General features: G+C 38.0%; 1 protein-coding gene across 5 annotated transcripts in view; it reads left to right on the top strand.

The window, feature by feature from the left end:
* SOX5 (SRY-box transcription factor 5) overlaps positions 1-25,232 on the top strand; it is a 493,077-nt gene that overhangs the window by 211,000 nt on the left and 256,845 nt on the right. For 3 of the 5 annotated variants that reach the window (XM_074144407.1, XM_074144408.1, XM_074144409.1), the window contains exon 1: positions 21,821-21,946. In XM_074144407.1, coding sequence (XP_074000508.1) covers positions 21,821-21,946 — 126 coding nt within the window. Of the gene's footprint in view, positions 1-21,819; positions 22,052-25,232 lie in introns of those variants that run through there. The other 2 variants (XM_074144406.1, XM_074144405.1) reach the window with 1 other exon arrangement.

The raw sequence follows: 25,232 nt of genomic DNA on the forward strand, positions 1-25,232 counted from the left end.
CTGGAAATACTTCAGTTAAGTAGGTTTAATCCTTATTAACAGTAAGTTGCTTGAAACCATTTTGAGTAAAGTCTGAGAAGGAATATGGTAGATGGAGCACACAAATAAAGGCCAGCCCTGTTAGGCTCTAAGTGGCTTTGACTCCTTTGAAGTTCTGTAGGTTTTGGACTTGCTACAAGATCAGGACACTGACGAAAGAATTTTCACCTTATCTTTATAGTTTTCTGCTCTAATTGACAATGTAATTTCCACATTAAAATTGGGTACTACTCACGGTTTTTGGTATAACATAGGCATTGCCCCAGCCCACCCCATGACTTGGTTAGAACATGTGGTATAGGCAGATATTGAACAGTCCGTTTTTCTTTAGCCTGAAGTGTTGAGGTTAAATGACATATGTAACTTCTCCATGTTTTGGAACGTTTCCTGTTGACTTCAGTGTAATTTAGCTGTGGATGACTGTGATCCAGAGCCTCTTTAAGAACAAGAAGATAGGAGACGGCACTGCTTGTTTCACTGCTTTCTTCTTATTCATCAAGAGGGTGGAGGGAAGGAATGAAGTGGCAGAGCTTTTGTTGCTGCTGTTTTTTGGGAAATGTGTTCAAAGAACTATTTTGGAAGATGATGGTGAAGTTGTTCCTACTATTTGCACTGCATTGCCAAAACATTGTGCTCTTGTATGAGGTAATAGCTGCGGTTTGTGGCGACATTATGAAAACATTGGTTTGTTATGATGATGGCAGAAAAAATCCCAGATACATGGTAACGTATTTGTAATATTTTATTGAAGTGAAACATGGAAAATACAGCATAGCTTGGAGTCCCCTTGGACTGATTTCATGCTTCGGGAATGAAGAAGCAATTGTACTCAACTGAAATGGGTGTACATGGCATCAATTATTAAATAATAGATTTGGGGCCATTTTAGTATCATTTAGTTTTTGGGGGGTTTTTCTTAGTATCACTATTATGTGTTACATTTAGTAGTGGGATGTATTTCACGTTGCTAGTAATCCAAATTAGAATGTATATTTTCTTTTTGTCCTGTGAAACAGAGGCAATATTAACTAAAAGATGGCATTGCTGCTTGTAGAATAAGGAGTGGGAAATAGGTAATACCTTACAGGTTACATAGTATAGTCATTGAAGGTTAATTATCAAGGTAGGCAAGAAGACCACAGATTCTTTCCTCTCAACATCTAATCTTGAGGTAAGATGCTCAGCATAATAAACAGAAAGAGATTCGTACTGGCCTGCCCTGTACACCCTTCAGCTGGACAGGCTGGGCTCCTGGGTTTCCCAGCTGTGTTGACAGAGGTTTAAAATTAAGTTTTGAACTTTTGATTGCCTCTTTGTTTACTCAACCTCTTTTTGTTGCTTCTTTAATTCCTTTTTAGTTAATGGGCATTGTGAAATCTGAAAGCTCAGATCATGGCTTTTATTTTTTTTTAGTTTATTAAGAGAATAGAATTAAAGCAATACGCTCATAGCAATGGCTATGACGCTCCAAAGCTCTAGGTGTATTAAACTGTTACACTTTTTTGACAGTTGTGTATGTCTGCTAGGTATGTGGGTCCCTCAGTTCAAAAATTCTGCTTCATCTGCACTTGGTGTCTTCCATCATGTTCTGATAATCAAGCCAGAACCTCTAAATGTTTAGTAGGAGTCAGTTGCAAGAGAGCACCAGTGACAAATGTTTGGTCAGACTGTATGAGAAACCAAGTCCCAAAAGAGGTGTATTAGAACAGTATGTCACTATACCAGCAAACCAGTACTGTTGTTTCCTTCATCCTCTTTTTTTTCAGTGACTGTTTTCATCTTTTGCAATTGCATTGCAGAAGGCTACTCATGTATTTATCTTTTAGAGAGCTGAGACTTCTGCAGTATTTTTGTAGTGCCTGTTGTTATGACATGTCTTCTATAAAGCAGGATCTACAGCAGAGACGTAATGAATGACCACAGTCAATTACTGTGATGAACAATTGATTTCTTGTTTTTGAAAGTATACCCTTAATAATTATTCATTTGGCTGAACTATCCTGTTCTTCTTTGTATGAGTTGTGTGCAGAAAGATAGAGGCATGATACATGTTATTACTCATATAGCTGTGTCAATAATGATATAAGCTATATAGATGTGACAAATGGACTAGAATAAATAATGGCAAAGAACTGAACTAAAATATTTTGCTTTAGGTAAATACTGGCTCTTTTTGGTGTGTTAAAAAGGCTAGACTATAAGAGAAACAATCTCAGAATAATTGTATCAAAAAATCTCTAAAGATGTTTTATTCAAGTGGGGTACTTCTTCTGGTTGTCTCTTTTTCTGCTTTATATGGGGGTTTGTCCAAATATGCAGCATTTATTTTGTACAAGAAGGAAATATTTAGGGTCGTACTCTGTAGAGAAATGTACTTTTATAATGTGATAGGTAGTACCAGACTAACAAAGCAGAACAGTTAGACTCACAAGGTATAGAAAATCCCCACAGATTAATTAAAAAAGAGATAATAGTAATTTATTACCCTGATATTGTAAAGCTAAAAATCGACTGCCCAGAGTTTCTGTTGGAATCAGCGGCAGCTGGAAATGCTGAGAACTTTGCAGGGTTAGGCATCTTCCTCACACACTTCAGAAGGTGCTAAAGTCAAAAGGAGCTTTTAACTCTTTGAGGTCATTTGGCATCACTGTGAAATGATTGTCTGCAGAACATCCACAGTCTTGTGGTGGGGTGAAAAAGAGAATGGGAGAAGGAATGGCAAGGGAGGGGAGGTGGGGGATAGGACTGCTTACATAGGTAAACTTGTGTGAGAGATACAGCTTTTGTCCTGCTTTTTGCATTGTAAACAGATGGTGGCATGATATTGGGCACTCAGTTTTTGTTCTTGGATATTTTTTTTTATTCTTGTTTTTTAGTAATGGTGGTGGGTCATTTTGAGTTGCTTCATTTTGTTCTGTAACCAGGGTAAACAGGAGGGTTTGATTGGCAATTTATAGGTTGGGGAATGTGCAGCTGGAAATGTACAGGAGTGGCAAAAAGGCAGAAAAAAAGGGGAACAAAGGTTGTTTTAGTCTTTCTAAGGTGTATGGTTATATGGGTTTTGGGATTCATCATCCAGTGGAAAAAAGTGAGAGATGGACCAAGGGAAGTTATCCTGTTTATTTGACTAGGCCTTCCCTTGACTCAGTATGCTATAATCATCTTTGTGCTGGTTGTCTTTCAAAGTATAATTAGCCTGGAAGTGAATGTGGGTGGTATGGAGAAGTATTTTTTCAGGAAAAAAATAAATAAGAAAGAAACGGTCTGCTGAAGAGAAAAGTCTTGTGTAGCTTTCCAGTTTTTTGGTTTGAACAGTGTATATGTAACTCCAGAAGCCAAAGATGTCCTGAGTCGAAGTCTAGAGAGAGTTCACTAGAAACAGCCTAATTGGAACATGCCCCAATTTATTATGGTGATGATAACACTTTGTACTTCTATTGTGCCCTCTGTGCTAAGATCTCAAGGTGCTTTACAAATATTAAGGGATTAACTTGCACAATGCCCCTGACAAATAGGCAGTATTCCTGTCCCCTTTTACGCGCCTGGGGAATTGAAGTACTGAGGAGTACAACAGCTCAGTTGTTCCACACTTTTGACCGGAGAGAAGAACTTAGTTGAAGTCACCCCACTGCAGCCAGCCGTTTGAATATAGCCAGAGAAAAACTTAGTGCCTACGTCCTCCTGAGCTCTTAGCTACATTCAGATTTGTTTTGGTAGAAAAACGTGCAACCTTAGAGAGACAGGAGGCAAAGTTGTAATTAATTCCTCCTTAATTGGCATAGCAATAAGTAATTCTGCTTAATCCATTCCTCGCTGTGAGGATGAAGTAAGTCTAAACATCTGAATTGTGGAGAGGACAAGGGGAAGAGGGGGAGTACGCAGTGAAAGATGGACAGAGACAGACAGCTCTTACGCTGTTGTAGGCACACACTAAGAGATACCTTCATAAATACGACACCTTTCTCATTTTTCCCTCCGATTGCCTCTTGACTTAATTAGGTGAAATGCAAGGAAATAGATGATTCAGTTTGGAAAAAATTTCACTAAATTTTCCCTACCCCTTGTTGTCTTTCATTCAGTCCTTAAGAGTCTCTGGAGTGTGAAATGTGAAGACACCAAATTGGAATTAATTTTGCTTTTTCATTTAACAGATTGTGTTACATTAACACCACACTATTGCCAAGCAGCAAACCTTTCCTTTCCTCAGATGTTAGCTACTAATACAGACTAAAGACTGTTGAAAGAATGGTTATACTGAAATGCTTTATTTAAGTTTATCCTCCCTCGTGGCTCGAGCAGGCCCTCATTCTGCTGAGATGTATTCACATGAGCAGTCTCACTGAGTTTGCTTTTATTGCTTCCTGGCAAGTGAGCTGGATTCTATTTCATATAACATTGCCCAAGTTAGAATTTCAAAGCTCACTCAATCCTCAGAGAGACCTTTGCAAGACTCTCTTCTCCTGTATCTACACAGGCACTAAACACACTGAGGACACAATTGAATTAATCAGGACTACTCATGTACAGAAAATCAACCAAGATTCTATTTAAGAGATGACAACTTTGATATCATATTGTTCATTACCAGCCAAGGAATTGTTACTGCTTATGTAACCAGATTATTAAATTGTTTACTGATGATAAGTTTTGCTTCCAATATTACGCATGCATTGAGAGTCTGATAGTGTAGTTCTACTGAAAAGAACTAGCTATAAATGACATTATAGAACCTATTTTCTCTCCCTAAATTGTATTTTGTTTGCAATTTGAGTGTATTTTTTAATTTTCAACCCTACAAGTTTAGCACAGGATCAGTCGGACTGAGTTCTCATGCTCTTGGATGGTGACCAACATTAAAATTCTGCAGGTTAAATTCTTCTCCTGAAGATACCTGCCTTTCTGCAAAATGTTTGTTTTGTGTCAGGATAGATCCTGGAAGTAAGTTATGCAGATCCCAGGGGTGCTAAATCTGATTCTGCAATTAGTACATTATTCTGTGGTATGTGACTAGAACGAAATGCTGCTTGGTGGCCTGTGGAGTAATTGGTTCTGCAGGACTTAGGGAAGTAGTAGTAGTAAAGAGGCCTCAAATTAGAAAATTAAACAAACAGAAAAAAATATGTACATGACTCTCAGTGCATCCAGCGCTCAGGACTGTTCAGTGAGGAGGTGTCATTTGACATTACTCCTGTGTAGAACAGAATTGCATCTTAATAGTTTGGATCTCTTTATTTTCTTTGCTGAAGGTGACAGTATTGAAAGCTTAAGCTCCCTCAAGAGCAGTGGCCTGTTCATTAGCACCATCTCGCTGAGAAAACTACAAGTCTGTTCTCTTAAATTTTAGCAGAATTGTGTCTCATCTCTCTGTAAGAGACTATTCCGTTTCAGGCTTCCTGTCCTTTGAACTAGAATTTTCATATACATTATTTAGAAGATCCTGCGCTACAATTTTAAGCCTAAATTATATGAATTTGAGAGGACCTGAGCAAAACTATCTTTGTCGGGTGATTCTTCTTTCAGCTGTGGTACTGTGGCCTTTTTCCATCTTTATGACTGTAATCCTGTTGCATTTGGAATCATCAGGACTCAGCACGGAGTGGCTGCCGAAGGACCCGAGTCATGAACACAATGAGCAGTCAGTCTTCTTTCATGTGAACAAAACTCTTTTACTCTGTGTGTGTGTTAAAGATGACAGGGTTGCATGTATGTAGAATTATTCTGCATTTCATCTATTACAAAAATAGAGAAATATATTACAGTGCTGCTGGGACTGCCATTCTCAAATTTAAAAGGCTTCCATTTCTGCTGTGTTATACCTACAACCCATGGTGGTGGGCACTTCAGCTGTTTGTTGGTTGTTTTTTATCACCTGTAGACCATTTAAAAAGAAAAATACAATCACTTGCTTCATAATCTTTTTCCAAAGATACTACATTTCTAAAACTTTTCAGTACCTGCCTATGTCTTCCCTCTAATGTTAATTCTTTGTTTCCTCAAACGATGGTGTGTGTGACTGCACAATTAAATAATTGCCAAGCTTGAAGTTTATTGCTGTCAGGTTGGGTTTCCTGGTTGGTGAAATAGTTTTTTTTCAAAATATGATTTGTCAGGTGTGTCTGATCCCACTGAAGATGCAAGATGCTGTGACGTCTAGGGCTGCTCCAGTAAAGTTAACTGGCGACTATCTGTTAAGTTCAATGGAGTTAAAGTCGGAACTGGGAGAATGTCGCACATTGGCCATGGTATTGCCCAAAATTCTGAAAATGGCGTGTAGTGTATCATGTCCAGCAATTGGTCGAAATTTTTATATGAAGGCTGAACCGCATTTTGACAAGCAATCTCTTGTACAAAAACGTCACCGTCTTGTTTCTGTGGACAACATGGACCTGAGGGTAGCTAACACTACTAAGGCTGCTTTACTTGCAGCCATCTCTTCCCGAGTTCATTTTCCTGAACAAAACATGGAAAGATCTCTTAAATTTTTTACTGTTAGATTGTAAGCATTCACTTCTAGTAGAAGAAAATCAGAAAACTGCAAAAGGGAAAATAAAGTTTATGTACATCAGCTTGAGTTTGGCAGTACAAAACAATGTGCGCTTTATTAAGCGCAGTTGAACGGGTCTGAATGAATTGTAATGCTACTCTATGTAGGAAGGTATAAAATGTAAAATATAACATTAATAACGAATGCTTTCCTGTTGGTGAATAACTGATTTTTAAACTGCCTGCAAAATGGGTTGGCTGGACAGGATTCGCTTAGCGAGGCTGCTGCTTCCTATGTAACTTTGCTGGATTTAATAATGGCTGATTACACAGGTGGCAATAACAACAGCGGTAGATTTCCTGAGAAATGCATTATTTTCACAGTGCCGCTGATGGAAGAAAAGCTTACTAGCAGCTGATAATTAATGATCAATTTGGAGATTATCACAAACAATTTACAAAGGTTGACTTTTCCTTTAGAAGTCCCTTTGGATAAACTGGATGGTAAATTACCTGCCTAAGGCTTTTACTTTACTTGTGCTAATAAGATGAAAATGAATGTGTTTGAAGAGCTCTGAACTGAACTTTTCAGACTGTCTGATAATCCATACAACTCTTCTTTAAACATCTTAAGTGAGTGAGCAAATAGAGACTATAATAAAATTGAAAACCATCGTATGGGCGCATGTTACCACCCGGTCTAAGTAATGGGGCATGACAAATAAAGAGGCACTGCTGTAGAGTTCATATTTTCATTTTATGGCATACATTAAATATTTGATCATCAGCCAGCAGATAGAAACAATTGGGCTAAGAGTATCATTTGCAAATAGAAGGGTAAGATTTAGACTGTCATAGTCTGAGCATGAGGTGGAGAACTTCTGAATCTTAATCCATGCTTCAATGTCATCTCTTTACGTTGTGGTGTGTAGACCACTTAAAATCCTCTTCTGTATTTCCTCGGGCTGTAAAAAGGAGTTAGTAATCCGTATTTACTTCAGAGGGGATAATAATCCTTATTTACTTCACAGAAGGGATATGTGAAGAGTAATTAGTATTTGTAAGTGCTTTTAAGGATGAAAAGAGTAGTGCAAGCATAGAAAGCTCTCTAGTAAATTGTGTAAAGGAGAGGAGAGAAGCAGGAAGAGGTTTGTAGAGGTACGTAGGTGTTCAGAGGTTGGCTCCTAGTCAGATTTTCAGAAGTGTATAGGTACCTTAATATTGGAAGTGTATTTGAAGATCTCTTACATAAAGACAAACTCCATCTTTTTGGCACTTTAATATCTTTATAAATCTTGTGCTTTAATATCCATTACATAGGGGGGTAGGGGAGTAGAGGAAAAGGGAGATAGGGGTGTAAAGGCTTGGTAACAGCTGCACTTTCTGATCTTCCCCCTCTAAAGCAAGGGTGAAGATGGGGGTGAGAAGAGAGTAGGAGAGAAAGGAAAAAGCCTTTGTACATTTGATGAGCTCTTTTACGAGGGGGGTTTAGCAGACCCTTAAAAATGCCAGCCAGGAATCCCAGCATACAGCTGTATGCTTGGTCCGTGTTGTGAGTAGATTAGCGGAACCAGAAGTGTGCTCTTGGTTAAAAATGTTCCTCTAGCGTTAATTTTATATTATTGAGGCTGTTTTATGGTTGACACTTTTAAAGCTTAAAGTCTGGTACACCTGTGTGAACCATTTAAAAGAGAGGAAAACGAAACAGGAGGATCTTTGCTTTGTTTGCAAATGAAGGGACAAGTGGCGAGATACAAGTTATAATAATACAGAAAGTACCCTTTCCCAGGGAGTTGTTTCTTTCTAGTGCACCTTTATAATTAGTTATACAGGGCAAGGTTGGAAAAGGGGCTAGTTTAGGTTTCCATCACTAGCTCGATAGTGCATTCATCAAATGCACTATGTCTCATTTTCACCGAACTGAGGAATTACCATCGGAGCTACTGAACAATAGAGCAAACTGGAAATCAGAGCTTGGGGCTCTTTGTCCGAATTTGTCCCTGATTTGCTGTGGAAGTGTGGGTTAGAGCTCTGACTTTCACTTGGGTGCCAGTACTGGGCAGTTCTGTGGGTAAACAGGAACTAAACTGATGTCTGTAACGGTTCATCTGTGAAATAGGTGTTGCCATTAGTATTTCATGTTGAGGGTATGCGAGATTCCTTTAAATAGCTTTCCTGAGTGAAAAGCGTTCATTAATTGTAAAATACCATGGCATTACCTGGCAAGGGGTGAGTTTTCTTTTTGTATGAAGGACAGAGAAGGGGACCCAGTGAAACTGGATGGTGTAGTGAAAAGGATTTAGTGTCGTTCTCCAGCTAACTGCTGGGTTTTGGTTTAGAGGTTTTTTTGGCTGGGTTTAGTTTGGGATTTTTTTTTTTTTTGCATTGTCACTGCCCAGAAAAGAAAGATTAATAGTTTTCTACATAAATATAGTCAATAGGTAAAACAAAAATGATTCATAGTATCTGTTGACAGGACTGTATGAATAAACTTATTTTTGCAGTTTCAAAATACAGTAGATGAATAGAGTACTTAATTTTTGCCCTTGCTTATGTGTCAGTATGCACAAAACCATCAGGTAAATTAATGATACAAGCAAGACAAACAGCAATCACCAATAAAATGTTTCTTTAAAAAAAGGAAATTGGAGCTTGCAGAGCATTTTATAAAAGCAGTTAAACATTCTTATCTCTTATGGAGAAATAGAAAAACTGGGAGCCAGAGAAATTCCATAAGTTATGTGGGGTCACACTGGAAGTCGCTGATAACTGGGCACTGAGTAATAGTCTTCTGAATTCTTCATGTTGTGTCCTGATTTTGTAGCCCACTCTGAGGCCGAGAGGGTATTCAGCAGTAAACTATCTGGTCATAGTTTCAGTGTTTATGCTTCTTCAGCAATGATCAATGCCAAAGGATGTTGCTATATTGCAGGATTAAATTTCTGTGATGTATTTCACTCAGTCCACCCATCCTCTGTCCTAGGTGTCATTCAAACAACTGTAGAGCTTGCCAGATGACTACTTACCCAAATCAAAAGCTATTTATTACCTTTTTAAAATGAAAAATGTGAGAAGTAGACCTTCCTTGTTGCATTTTATATCCAGTTGAAGCTGGTAGCCTTGAAAAGATAGTTGATCATCAGCCTGTGATATGGAGGTGTTTGTTAAGGAATACAAAGAAATACAAAGGAATCCATGATTTTTCTCAAATGTCCTAGTTTAATTTGACTATAATTATTCCTAATGAATTACTTTGATTGCAGACTAGGCATCCTCTTCCAATTGAGAAATGTTGTTTCCAGTATCATCATCAGATACATCAAAAGGCCTTCTGGGAGATCTACTTTCTGTTGCCCGTGCACTGTCTTTTTATAGGGATTCATGTTTGAATTGTTCTCAGTGCCAAACCCATATAGTTAGAAAAACCAAAAAAGTGGTGTATATGTGGAGAGCATACAATAAAAAAAGAAGTGAGAAGTAAGGAAGTTTGGTTGTTCATTTTTGCTTAACAGAAAGGTTCGTTCTCAGCACCTACACCTCTTAGGCCTGAAGGAATCTGTAGGTCCTCACTCCCTTCAGAGCTCAGGACAGTGGTGCCCTTCAAGTGCCTCATTCTCCATGTAGTGGTCATTTTCCTTGTAATACTTGTGGCATACATTTCAGATCTGAACATCTGGATTCAGATTCACTTGTAATATAATTAGGTGTATCCCCAGTGGGGAGAAGATTTTTGATGGAAGAAGTCTTTTCAAGAAAGCTATAACACTCGTTACGGCAGTAGCAGCCAGGTTTCCTTTACTGTAATGTATATTTATTTTTTTCAGAAGATTATAGCTCTCATCTGAAGTTGGACGTCCGTGGCAATATGTGCCTTAGACTGCTAAATTGTTTTAATACAGTTCAGTAAAGACAGTTCTAGGCAAGTGCATTTTAATGGTGATTTTTTTTAAGTGTGTTTGAAGGCAGTGTGTGGACAGTGTGATGTAGGGGAAGAGCCAAATGTTTATTTTAAGATGTGTTTGAATGAATCTGCCTACATAAACTTGCCAGTGTTAAGAACAAGGGGGCTCTGCCCCTTTTAGATCACAAAGGCCTCTCAGTGGGGGATGGTTTTGGTAATGGAAAAAACAAAAAAGGTTCCAGTATGTGGTGGAGGAGGTAAAATCAACAAACAGCAATGGATGATTACTTCTCTCCATCAAGGCTTCTTTATCCTTGGAAGCTCAGTCAGTGGTCAGCATGTTAGACACCCCTCCCTGTTTTATCCATCCCTTAACTGTGTTCTTTGACAGCATTGGTTTATACAGCTGGGTCTTTGTGGAGCTGGATGGGAATCGCTGTTGAACAACAGACATGAAGGTAGACAAAGTTCCTACGGCAGGGTGAATGGCAGACATCCTCCGAGTTTCCCTGGAGGGAAAGATACTTGTTTCAGGGTTTTTCTCCTCTTTTCCACCCCACCTCCCAACTCCCAAAGGTTTTTAAAGTGGACATCTTTTTGTGACCGTGTTTCAGTGTCTACCACTGCAGCCTTCCTAAAGTAAACTTTGAGACTCCTTATGGTCCTAAAGGTATGTTGTCTATTTAGAATGGTCTCTCGTTTTCATATTTGTGGATTTGTTTTTACTTTGCATACCGATACTCATTTATTTGTGCAAAGGTATACGTGTGTTGTATGTTTAATAACTATATTTTTATTAGCTAATAGCTCCAGCAGTACCTAGGGTTAATGTTTCTTAAGATGGATAATTATCAGCTGTTTATAATTGTTCTTTCTCTTGAAATTTGATGGGCATTTCTTGAATCAGATACAGCAAAAAAATCAGCTTTTAGACGGTGGTGAGCTGAAGTCCATCCACTTACCTACGTGCACAGTTACAGCGGTGAGGAAGCATGTTAGTATGTGCGAGCAACAGTTTAGAGAAGCGTTCAGTAGCGCTTTAAACTGAACAGAGACATTCAGAAATCTGAAAATTACAGAATTGAAAGTGGCTTGAACAGCACTACTGCAAGTGAACATACATGTGCCATGATGGGTGAATACACCGCACAACACGTTTGTTACTGCAGACTTTTAATTCTTACGGTTTTATGAGTAAAAACTGGGAAACAATATAACAGCTGTCAACCTTTCACAAGATGACTGGAGAAGACTTCACAGTGCAATATGCACAGTGAGTGAAGCAGGAGCCCTCACATCATACCGTAAACTTTTTCTCTTTTCTCTCTCATGCAGTCATCTGTTGGAACAGAGATGGCATGACTGCAGATAATCTGAAGTAGGAGATATGAGTGCAAAACCACCTGAAGACTTGAGAAAAGTTCACTTTCTCTTTTGGAATATCAGAATGTCTGAGTAAAATTAGTTTTATTTAAACAATTTTTATTTTACTCTATTTGTATTTCAGAGTAATTTTCAGAGGCAGCAATTTTCACTAGTTTCTGAAAGGCAACATCTGGGCTTTGGAACAATCTCTTTTCAGCTTTGAAAATTCTACCTCAAATTGCTTGGACGTTACAGATGTTCAAAATTTTTGTGGTTTTGTTTTTTTGACATAATAAAAAGGCAATAATGTATTTACTCCCTGTCCTTTTATCTTCAAGTTCAATTTGGTTTTTCTTTCTTGGTCTCTTCAGGATTATTTGTTCCTGGGCCAAGAATGCACCTGTCATCTATAAACCCTCCAAAAAGCGGGGAGCACACACATGCATGTGAACAAAAAAATAATAAAAATTCTAGGCAGCTGGAATGAACCTGTTGAAAAGAAAATGTTTACATCCATTAGAGACATTGCTCTTCCTAAGTATATATTTTTTTTTCACACACACGCACGTGACACAGAGACAGAAAGAGTGTTTTCACTGTGCCTATAATTCTTAAAGGTACACATAGGTTCTCTGAGGCCCCAGTTCTGCTCCCACTAAAGTTATTTAGAAGTCCAGTATTTCAGCGATGCAAGTTCAAGCTATGAATATCCATTCATCTTCGCATGCATACTTTACTAGCATGATCATTTTTACCAGGAAATATATAGTATACATATGGATGTATGCGCTTATGTTTTCCTGTGTACATTTGCATTTTTTTAATAAAGTGATAGACATGATGCAAATGTGTATGCGGGTGACAGTTGGAGCAAGGGTTTATATAATAACAGTAGAACAAGACTGTTGAGTTCAGATGTGTGAACATCAGGGGGTATATTGAAAATTATTTCGTAAGTGCAATTACATGTACATTTATTAGGAGCAAACGTACATGCAGTATAAACTTATTATTCTGAACTTACCAGCCGGGAAATTCAAGATTAAAGTGGGGAAAAAAAAGAGAATTTATTTTTTAGGGGTTTATATTTCCTTGTTTCTGGTTGGTTTGTCATTATACACAAACTCTGGTGAGGGAATGTTGTTGTTTCAAAAAAAAAAAAATCCTTTTGTTGAGTTTGTAATGTAAGTAAGGAAAGAGAAGGAAAAGGAGAGGGAGGCTTTAAGCTGGATAACTATTTCTTTGGTGCTCCTATTACTGAGCAGTGGCCTGATGGAAGAGTGGGAAAAGCTGTGTCATAATTTACCAAGATCTCGATCAAAAGAATGGCTTCTTGTATTGAAATCTGGGCGTCTTTTAGGAGAGATTTTTTTATTATTAATGTTGATTCTACTGAAAGTAATTCATCACTTAATAATGCTTGAAGAAGATTTTATGTCAGCTTGATTAGACAAAGACTACGAATGACCAAGAATAAGCTCCCTAAATTGCAAAAGTTTTAATATTAGCTAACTTTTCAGAATTAGCCTGTGCTTCTTCAAATTTCTTTGTAATAAGTCATTCATAATTGTCATAATTTTAAAGCCTTTTCAACTCTTTGCCTTCATTTCACTCAATGTCAATGGAAATTAGGTATGCACGTCTGTGTATGATGTATAGATTCCTTGTAGATGCAGCACAGCTCTCCCACTCAGCGTCTGGAGACTGACTGACTTCTTTTCTGTCATTTTAAAGTATTAGTTTGTACAGTGAGATTTCAAGGCCTGAAATTTCTAATTATTTGACTAGATTCCTCTTTGTAGTTCAGCAAGCAGAAGAGTGATGGTTGCCTAATGTCATAGTGATTGCAATAGTATTTTCAGCAGTGAGCAGTTCCTAAAACTTTACGTGAAAATAAAACCAAATCTCTGCAATTTCTACTGTGATAAGAGGACAAATGTAAAATCATAGTAAAAATAATAAAAAGTGAAAAAGCAAGATGTGTGAGAAGCTGAAGGCTGGGGGTAGGTACATTTCTAAAATGTTGGAGGTTGGGGGGAAGGAAGCCAGAGTTAATTTGAGGATGCACTGGAAAATAAATGAGCTTGTGGATTTAATTCAAAATCATCCAAGCAGAGTCTTTTGCATGAAAGAAGCCAGTGATCAGGCTCAGTTTACTTGAAACATCAACAATGACTGCATCCTGCTGTTTCAGAGTTTGTGCTGATAGATGCTCATTGTCTTTGACACCGCACCGTTACCACTATATGTTGCCTGTACCATAACCACATTTTAGCTACGTGCCTCTTCTGGTTTTGAGAAGTTCTCCAAAAATCCAGCTTTTGAAGTTTGATCTTTTAGAAACATACTTTTCAGCAGAAATAAAATATGATCCTGTTGTTTCTGGCTTATAAACATACTACTACATTTTTGGCTCTTTTAGTTGACATACAGACTAGTGAATAACAAAAGGCTTATGAAGTTGACAGGTACCAAACAAAAATAGGATACAGGTTCTCATTCTAAAACTGATTTTGAGTGTGTGTTTCTGGGTAAATCACTAAACATTCCTGCTTAACATTTCCTAGTTACAGTATGAAACAGGGACAATAATGCAAAGCCCTGGATGAGAGCTACAAAAGAATTGGGTAATATTCTTTGCAGTAATAGAATACAGTATCTTGATAGGAGCTCCTTCACCTTACAAATTCTGTTTTTGTTGAAAGTTGGTTTGTTTCAGGCTAGAATATTTCACTAAACAATGTAGTCATGCACAAAGAATCTTTCCCAGTTACCTGCTTCAAAAGGTCAATGAAAATCTTTGCATAACGCACGTTGGGAACATTCAACATGAACTTTTTTTCACAACGTGTTTTTTCTAGACTTGATTTTACAGTGGTTTTTCATGCATAAATTCCTGGCAAATGCAAGAAAATGGAGATGATAAATTTTTGGTAGTTTATAGAGTTTATATAAGTTGGGTGGTTTTTTTTTTTTTTTTTCATTTTTTCTAGTGAGAAAAGAAAAAAATAGAAGATTTTTGTTAACATTTTATTGAAAGTCACTTGTAACAACTTTCTTATTTGAGTGTTTCAAAACTTGTCAAAATGAACCCATTTACCACTGGAATTTTGAACAGTATCTTTCCTCACGAAACAGTTTCCACAATATGTGGAATATCAGGTTTATCAGTCAAGATGTTGATACTTTACCCTGCTATACTTTAAAATAGATAGGGGATAGCATATTACCTGCCCATTCTATATTCAGAATCTTGTAAACTAGTGGATGAAAACAAATTGTTAAAGTTAACCCATAGAAAGAGGAAGTCTGGAAAGCAGAAGGGAGAGAGTTGGGTGAAATGGAAATTACTGGGTGGCCTTAACCATAGGATTACTTGTGGCAGCTATAATAATAGACAACTGCATTGAAGTATTACACAGGTAATCGCCATAGTGATCTTGGTTTGTATTAACAAAAGTGACTTGTTCACCAAACCCCCTTTTTGCCATAACACCACTTGTTTGTAGCATCTGTGCATTTTAAAAGATGGCTGATTGATATGATCTTAGAAAGTAATAATTAACAGATTATTCCATCTCACTGTGAGTGACAAATGAGAGCATGTTTCATGCACATTTTTTTATTGATTAGCCGATTAGAGGTTTGCTTTATTTTTCTTTTTTCTTTTTTTTTTTTTAAATTGTAAAATTACTTCAGTGAAGAATTCCAAACCAGGCTGTAAATGACTCAAAGATATTGCCAAGCGAAGTCTGTTTTTAGTGGTATGTGTAGAAACAAGTCGGGCTTGCAGTTCCCAGTGGGACAGAGTGTGGGAGTCTGCCACCCTTACTCATGTTGAGTAATACCTTATTACACAAGTAATCTTGTCAAAATGAGCAGAGTTGGTTTTTTTTAAAGGTACTAGTTATTCAGTGTACATAAATAATGAATGAATTTGGGGCCAAAATGGAATGGAGACGATCATTAGTATTGACTAGCACCTTTTGCTTGGGCTGTCTGTAGAGAGATCGTAGCTTCAATAAACTGGGAATACGAACCATTTTATTAGTCCTAAATGTGGTCAGAGATGAGGCAGATGTACTGCTGACATTTTGAATAAACTTGTGTTTGTGCATCTATATGTGTGTGTGTGCTTACACGTTAGAGACACGTGTATGTGATATTGCTGCTGTCTGTAATCATGGAAAAGCAGAGTTTGCAGATTTCCAACATGTACTTTATTAGAGGGGAATAACCCTGCAGATCAGGGAGAGAGTCAGACTGAATGCCATTGAAGTTCCAGGGACTAGTTTAGCGTATCACATTTGGGTTGGAACGGGGCCGTGTCAGCGAGTAAATTCCTGGTGCTGTGAGTAGCTGGAATGACCCACCCCACGGCCCTGGGCGATCAGATCTGCTCGGCTTGTCCTTGTGCATCTCTTCAGAATGCAGCTCTGTGCCCGTCTCCGATGTACGGGGCCGAGTGATTTAAACTCTACCCATGAGAAAGATTTAGTTTGTAGCTGCCAGAGAAACTCAAGAGGTGAACATTTTCATGCCGATTCAGAAACTGGCTATGCGACTCCAGTCAGTCGCTGTCACGCCTAGTTATGGTGAGAAAACAACAATGCCTCTCTTGATAAGGGGAAAAAAAAGAATGTCTTGCACAGTCAAAATTTTGACATACAATTTAAATCATCTCTCTACATCCTGTGGACTTGGAGCTGTCAAAAAGGCAAAGCCTGTGTTTGAATGGAAAAGCTTTTTATTTCTTTAAAAAGTGTACCAACTATAATTATCCATAACTATGCAGGCCTGTTTTAATGCTGTTTTATAATTACAGGTCTTAATGCTAGATTATACAAAGTCATTTATAAATAGTCAGAACAGAGGGACTTTGGGAGTTTTTAACCTGTAGATTTCTGTAGGTTATGGCAGCTGATGGGATTTTGCCTGTGTGTGTATGGGGCGAGCTGTGTAATGATTGATGAATCCCTTAATTAACTCCCAACAAGTTAAGATTTATGGCCTCATATCTTTTTCTCCTGACACATCTGTGTTTGTCACTTTTGAAGACATGGATAAGCCATTTCTCCAAAAGCTTTTGTGGGTATCTGAAATGTTTCTGAGGTATTTTGCTTAATGTAACAAGATTAGAGTTTTATGACATAAATGTATGAAATTTTATGGCATGAGCGATCAAATTGGGATGGATACTGGTTGTGTGCTAGAGGGCACTATCTCCTTGAATACTGGATACTATTTCAGATTTATTTTGGGTATACAATCGTGTATGAAATGAACCAAAACCAATGAACAAAGGGAAATGTAGTGGGAACGCTTAAATGAGGTTCTTTTAAAAAAAATAATAAAAAATAGAGCTGTGGAAAGATCACTTTTTTGAGGCACTGAAATCAAGGGGAAAAAAACCCAAACAAAATAATGTTGTTTGGTAATTATTTGGGTGGAACCAACGCTTTTAGGTGGTATGAGGAAACGATTCATGTGGATGCAGTGCAGCTCTTACTCTCTCCAGTGGGGAAAATCCAGCCATGCTGAAGTCAGTCCAAAACCACTGAGATCAGTAGACACAGGGTATCAGCTTAAGTCTACAATGAGTCTGTTGTAAATTGAAGGGCAGTAAAGAGATATGTGGAGAAGCTATTGCAAGATGAATTACATCAAATATTTGTGGGATAAGAGTGAGTTAGAAGAGTGAGATTTTACTTCCCTGAAAAAAACATTCTTGCTACCAGGAAAAGCATTTATTTAATGAAAATTTAACAAAAGGCATGGTTTTTACTGCAATTTCTGCATATGAAGAAGCCTTTCCAGAAACAACAACAACAAAAAAGAGTACTTTTACAAGAAATAAGGTAATATTTGAATTTGTCACCAGAATTTAACCTTTAGTTCCATTCTAACCACTGATAAAAATCAAGTATGGGGATGTGTTTCATAACTCTGATGTGTCTCTACAGCGGGCCGAGTACAGCCTGTGTCCCACTGGGTCTGAACTTTGCAGATTTAGGTTGTCAAAAAATCACGATTTAGCTATTTATATTCCATAGAAATGATTCATGTCAGTTCAAAATGCAACTCTTCTTGCAAGTCTTAAGTTGCAACAGATTACATCTGCAGAGACACCCTTTTAGATTCAGAATCTAGTTCACTGAATTGCTGCTTTTTTTGAGAGTTACATCTTGCAGTTTTGGGTTTTTTTAATCCTGTCCATGAGTTGATGTTTGAGGAAACTGATGTTTCCTCTCTCATTGTAAAGCTTCTTTCAGAGGGGTGTAATTGAAAACTCTTCTGAGTTTGATCTAGTTTGAGGAAAAGATCTTCAAGTCATGTAAGCTGTAAACTGTCATGTTATCGTCAAGGGTAGATCCAAGGATGTTTGCAGTCCTTTGTTAAGATGGGATAATTCTGGTCTTTTATTAGACCTAGATCTGTTTAAAAGAGCTCAGTTTCAGATAGCGTTCTTACTCAGAATTTAGCTGTTGCCCTTTGCTTATTGTTCATAACGGGAGCTGCACTTGTATCTCAGATGTGGAATCTGTTGAGACGTGGTGTTGGTTCAGTAGGAAAATGAAGATGTATGACAAGGAGAGAACTCAAGTATACACGGTGTCAGAGCATTTCAAATTTGGAAGAGGTACCAAGAAACCTGTAGAAATAATGAAAGACCACCTGAGAATGAATTATCATGTTGTTTGCTGCTCACGAACCTATCAGTGACTTGATCCCTTGCTGCAATAGACTTTGATAGTTACTGTCCTTTTGGAAGACATTTCCAAACATAGACAAGGATTTATTCATTTATTTATTCAAATCTTCCCTTTTCTTGTGGAGATTTCCCAGACGTTCATAAGGAGTACGTATTTTCTGTGAAATTGTGATGCTTGTGTTTGATGTTAAAGGGGATGATGATATCTCTGAAAAAACAGATTATGCCTAATTCATGTTGGCTATGGGCAGAGCTACCTGAAAACAAATTGCAGTCGTTGTCTGAGCTGTGTAAAACCTCTTGAGATTCTCTGTGACCCTAGGGTTGTGCAACTGTTTTTTTTGAGTGTCCTGGTCACTTGGAAGACTAAGGCAGGTTAGATCCATTACTTTGCCACCTTAGCTGTTTTAGCAATTTCTTAGCCTTCTAGCGTTATGATGAGTAACACAGTTTGTAATTTAAACTGGATCTTTTAAGAGCTGCATGAAGAAGGAAAAAGTTTCTTCTTCCCTCTCTAGTATCACTGTGAGTTGGCCTACAGTCCAACCCATAGGTTTCTGTTTTAGATCAAAACCATAATAATCTGTTATTGCTAGTGCATAGAGGTGGTAATTTCTATTGCCTTCCTTGTCTGTTTTTAAAAATTCCCCGCAGAAAATTATATATATTATATAGTATATATATTTTTATATATATAATATATTTTTTAATATCTATGCCAACATATATTATATATATGTTGGGAACAGTGACAAAGCAGAAGGCGATGATGATCTGCAGAACGCTAACTGAACAGCTAACTGAACACAGTACAGGAAACCATTTATTCGCTGATAAAGTTAACAGAAGAACTTTACTTCAACGTGATAGTCAAACTCTCCTCATGAAGCAATGTGACAGAATCTAGGTTATTTTGGGTTAACAGCAGTAGGAGTTGGTAACACAACTTGGGTATAGAGTATATAATACATTAATACAAAGGAAGGCATTCTCTCTCTGTATTTCATTGTCAAAGTGAATTGTAGTAGAGTCTTGTAGATGGTTTACAGTATTTTCAGTCCTCTTATTGAATAAAAATGTCCTAAAGTATAGTATATTACTGTGGAATAATTCACTAATGATTGTTATTATATTAACCAATAATGATTGTCTCCCTCCCTTTTTGTTTGCCAAAATTAAGACAACCACTTAGTGCTGATTTTCAGAAAGAGAGATTTTGTAAAAACCCAAGGTACTATTAAGGCAGCGTTGAAAGAAGTACCTAAAATGTTACACTCGGTATCAATAGCAAAAGTGTATCTTGGTGCGGTGCAATGCAGAATACGAATAATTCACATTAGCTTCAGGAGGGAGTTGCATGGTTTCTGCAGAAGAAAAGCTTGGGATCTGTCACGTCAAACATAGCTGTAAAATGCTGAATTCAGTGGGCTAGTAGAAAACTGCCAGTAAGAGTCTATCTGGTGATCTCTGTCTTTATACATATGCTTCGCTGCAGACATGTAGGTGGGAAAGCCTAGAAGACAGAATTCAGGTAGGATGTATGAACTGTTAGTCTGTTGGACTAAGTCAAACATTAATAGAAAATACAGATTGCTTCTCTATGTAGAAGCAATAGGTGGTGTTCAGAACAGGCGATGTGCAGCTGAGTATAGGTTCTGGTAGGGATTTTTTTGTCTGAGGATTTTTTTTTTGTGTCGGTTGTTTTTGTTGTTGTGTGGGTTTTTTGGTGTGGGGTTTTGTTTTTGTTTTTTTTTTTTTTTTTAATATAATCTAACTTGGCTCAGGAGGCAAAGCTCAAAATGAGATCATTAGAAACAAAGTAAGTCCTAACAAAGGGCTGTTTAAAGTCACTGTTTGTTTTCAGACCCAGTTGACTGCTGCTAAGAACCATTTCGTGCTCAATATGCCAAATCGTATGGACATGCTCCACCTCACAGCAGCCCCACACATGGTTCAAGAGGCTGCTGGGCTTTTGAAATGCAGTTCTTTAACTGTGAAGTGGAAAATCAAAATGGGGTAATTAGAATCATAAATACTAGATTTTTGAGGAGGAGCAGTATTCTTCAGCCTGTCTTTTCAACTTTTAAATACGATAGTCTTCAGTTTCGTTGTTCATAACTTCCTATTTTTCGTGAAATATTTCTCTTTTTTTTCTTTCTTCTTTTGACTATGCTTATAGGATTTCTTACTTCTCATTCCACTCCTTATTACAGATGCCCCTGCTTAGCACAGTGGCCCATTATGCCATCCATGCACATACCCTGATTTTCATGAACAATGTTGCTGTAATTAATCCCAGAAGTCGTCTGCATTTTAGTACTTCACTGGACCCCTCTATTTTGAAGACTAAGCTGGAAGTATTCTGGGTTCAGATTGTCCTGTAAGATTTTCAATAGTTCTGCTTTGGGTGAAAATTGGGTTTCCCAATGACAGAAGGATTCTTTCGGTCTTTCTAAAAGTTGAGGATATACATATGCTATCATAACAGTGTTATCAGAAGGTCTCAAAAAATTCAGAATGTGGGCCTGAATTTTAAGTCAAGATTTGTGTGTGATTTTTACAACGTGTGCTCTATGTACGTTCCTTGTGTATCCTTTCTTCTATAGACATAGGTGCAAATTACATTTACACGTGTGTTTTCCTGATCTGGCTGTAGGTAGGAAGTATAGGGTATCTTGATAGTAAATCCTCATTCACTTAGTACAACCCAGAATTTGTGTTGTCAAAAAGCTTAGGTTATTAATGTCCAAATGTTTAATTGCTTAACTGTCCCAGATCTACAAACCTGAAAAGATTCTTGCAACATGACTATAACAGTCTGTTGTTCATATTTGGTGAAGTTTTGAAAAGACAGATGTTTTGGCTTGCTAGCAAGTTATTTTATTTTGCTTTTTTATCAGTTATGGTTAAATACATGCGGGTGATTATTCCTTAAAAGCTAAGTTGACAATAGCTTGTGTCAGGAGACATTCTATCTTCTTACAGACTCTTGCAAATGCAAAACCAGATGGGTATTTTTTTAAAGGAATTGCATTTCATTATACAGTCGTCTTAGGTGAATTTTCATGTTTAAGAAGCCAGAATACAAGAGAGTGCTATATTAGTATATTATTCTCACAACAAACAAGCCACTGTTCTGTTGCTACCTGCTTGGCCATTGTTCCCAATTGTGTATGCTTTGCAGTGGTATTTGGATGGTTTCCTGCTCTCTGCCAGCACAAAAAAGGCATTTCTGTTACAATGGCCCCTAACCACACAATGACGGCATTAAGGATTTATTTGGAGGTTTCATTATTTTCTCCTCTTTTGTTCCTTCCAGGATGTCTTCCAAGCGACCAGCCTCTCCGTATGGGGAAGCAGATGGAGAGGTAGCCATGGTGACAAGCAGACAGAAAGTGGGAGAAGAGGAGAGTGACGGGCTCCCAGCCTTTCACCTTCCCTTGCATGTGAGTTTTCCCAACAAGCCTCACTCTGAGGAATTTCAGCCAGTTTCTCTGCTGACGCAAGAGAACTGTGGCCATAGGACTCCCACTTCTCAGCACAACACAATGGTAGGTTTGCTAATGGTCTATTGTGCTTACATCCATTCTTTGAATTCTGCCTCTACAGTAGTTTGGCATCCAGATCTGTACTTTATGGGGTGTACAATGCACAGTTACACGTACAGAACATGCTACAATAATGTGAAAGCTTTGACCTCGCTGGACTGCCTTTACCCTCCACTACAAATGCTAGATCACTTGCAGTGCAAACTCCACTTTTCCTCACCTTTGCCTGCTGGGTGCTAAAATTTTTTAGCTGCAGTGATGTGAATTTGAAGGGTATGTGTTCAGCAAACAGTAAATGGTTTTGGAACACTGTAAGTGAGAGTCATGTTTGGCATGGTGTCTGAAATATCACCCCAATGCCGAGTTTATGCAATAGTAAGGCACGGAAGTCTGTATAAAGGGTAAAAAAAGCAACTTTGGATTTTGCTGGTTTAAAAAATTCACGTCTGATGTGTATTTCACGTGCCACAGATACCTGCAAGAAAACTTGCTGTGCTTATGGAATTAAATCAGCCTACCACTTTTTCACTTGTGAATTCCCACCTTTTTGTGCACTTTACAAACGACACAGTGCACTTAATTTGTTACGTTTAGCAGCCCTCTGTAAGTCCAGAACTGGCTTTATCTAAAAGCAGACAAACAAAAAGCAATGGCACGTTTCCTCACTAGTATCATAGTGTCACTGTTGTAACACTGACATGTTTGGGCCCTTCATGCAGAGTACTGTGATACTTTTTTTTTTTTTTTTTTTTTTTTTTTTTAAGGGTTGAAAGGTGCAGGGAAAGGCATTGAAACCCCAGGACTTAGGTGCCTCGACAAAGCTGGGTACTGTGCACACACTTACACAGCTCTTCCCTGTTTACAAATTGACTGTAACTTTTCTGTTAGTCCCCTACTTTGACAAGGGCAGTGACAATTTCACTTTAGGTGAAGATAATGAACGGACTTGCATATTTGAAGGCTTTTTAAAAGGCATTGCAAAGTAGGTGATAGTGTACCCTCATAAAAGTCTGCAACAGCTCCACAGTGGTATTTAAGCCCTTACAGCTCATTATGCATATGTAACAAGCCCTAAGTAAAAAGCCTTAAGGATTATTATTTCTCATAGGACCAAATCACTAGATATGCATTGAAGCTGCTCTCCTAGACAAAATAACTCACTGATCCCAATCCATTTTTCTTCCTTTTTGGTCTAATGCTTAAATTCAAACAGTGGCTTGGAATATTTAGTTTTATTTTGTGTTATTGCAATTTTAAATAAAGAAAGAACATCATTGGAAAAATTACTTGTGGGCAGACATGTCACTATCTTTTTCTAGCTTGTTTACTTCTCATCCTTTTTCATATGTTTTATGGAGATGTAATTCATTAATAAATACACTGTTCCAGCCAATGGGATGTTAGGGTATGCAACTGGTGTACGGCTTTGCTGTATTTTGGCCTATTTTAAGAGAGTATATTGAAGATAAGGGGCTATTCCTGATGACATTTAAGTAAATAGATAAACTTGTGATGACACCAGTAGTGTAGAATCAGAGCTTAATGAAATAAAACTTCATTGTCTTCGAAGAAATCCAGCATGAGTACTTTAACTACACCTCACTGAAACGCTTAACTGCTCTTCAATTGATTTTAACTAACTTGTTTATTAATTTGTAGTTTTTTAAGACCAAGAAGTTTAGCTGGTCATCTAGTGTGACTTCCTATTATGAAGGCTGTATTTAATGTGCTGTCAAAACAGCGTGTTCTGTCTCTTTATAATACAAGATACTGAATTATTGCACGGTTTGGGCAGTTTTGCCGTAGTAGTGAGATGCTGTAGGCTTACCTGAAGTATGTTTGGGGGGTCATAGGGACAGATCTTGACATACTTAAGAAAATTGCCAGTTTGTACGAATGGGGCATTTTTGTAATATCTCTCGGTGAGATTTTGTAAAAATCATCATCCAGGTAGGTCAGAAAGGACGCAGCCTATGTGTGTCCAGAAGGAAGGAAGTGATCGGTGTAAAGGAGTAAAAGATACATAATCACTCCCTCTGCCGTTGTGGTATGTAATTATAAAGAAGGAAGTAACTGAACCTAGCGCTTGGATAACTTTTATATTACTTCAATTTGGGTGGTTAGCAATTACACAAGTCATTCCCAAAGGGTATTCATTTTGGTAACATTACAGAGGTCACTTTTATACTATTTGAATTGACATTCTGTGCTATTTTATAGTCTCTGGGAAGCAAATCCAGGTGTATGCACATGTGCGCACACCACCACAGTGCGGTCCAATACAGTTTTATTGATAGAGCTCCAGCAGCGTGCTTCGCACTTCTTAATAGCTTGTCAGCTGTACTACTACACCCACTAACTGAGTCTGCAAGTGACTATGGAGATCTCGTTTTGCAGCCGCATGCTGTCCTTAGCAAGGTACATCTTTACAGATCTCTCCAATGTCCAATAAGACAGGATCAGACATACAGCCAGTTGGAAATCATGTAGTGCATCGCCCTGGTGCACCCCTCTAAATCATACTGCTTTGTGCATGGTTGTTGGCTAAGATTCTTCTCTGAAGGGATTCTTAGATGGACATTGTATAGATCTAGAGGGATCTTCCTGTGTTATCTTACATGTAGCTCACAATACCCATTTGGCTTAGGGTACGATCTCAGCAGAAGAAAACCACAGCCAAAAGATCTGGAAAAGATAGGGAATTACACAGCTTTGTCTCATCAGTAGACTGTGTAGCTGAATTTCTCATCACCATAGCCATCCCTGTCTCCTCTTTTCTGCCTCTTAGCACTGGGTCACGAAGGGACTGTTAGGAAGACAATTTCAACCTTGAGAATCAGTTTCTTGGCCTCACTTCTCTAGCTGCTAATTGACCCTGTGTTTCATAGGTTGCTTCCAGCTGTGCTTCCTTTTACAAGTCCTGCCAGATGGGACATCCTGGGATCCTTAAGGTTAAGGGCTGATTGCGACAGAGTAATAACTCAACAGTTTACCCAACTTAGACTTCTGAAAATTTACCCTGTTGCACTTCACCAAGTTGTAACAACTGCCCACTTCAAGACACAGCTCAGAATGCTGGGTAAATTTTTATAAAAGGAGGGCAAAAATCTTAAAAAAATCTTCAAACCTGACCAAAATTGTCAAAAAGCTGCAAAAGCTATCTTCCCATCAAAATGAACGGAGT

This window comes from Numenius arquata, chromosome 2, assembly GCF_964106895.1.
Source record: "Numenius arquata chromosome 2, bNumArq3.hap1.1, whole genome shotgun sequence".
NCBI lineage: Eukaryota > Metazoa > Chordata > Aves > Charadriiformes > Scolopacidae > Numenius > Numenius arquata.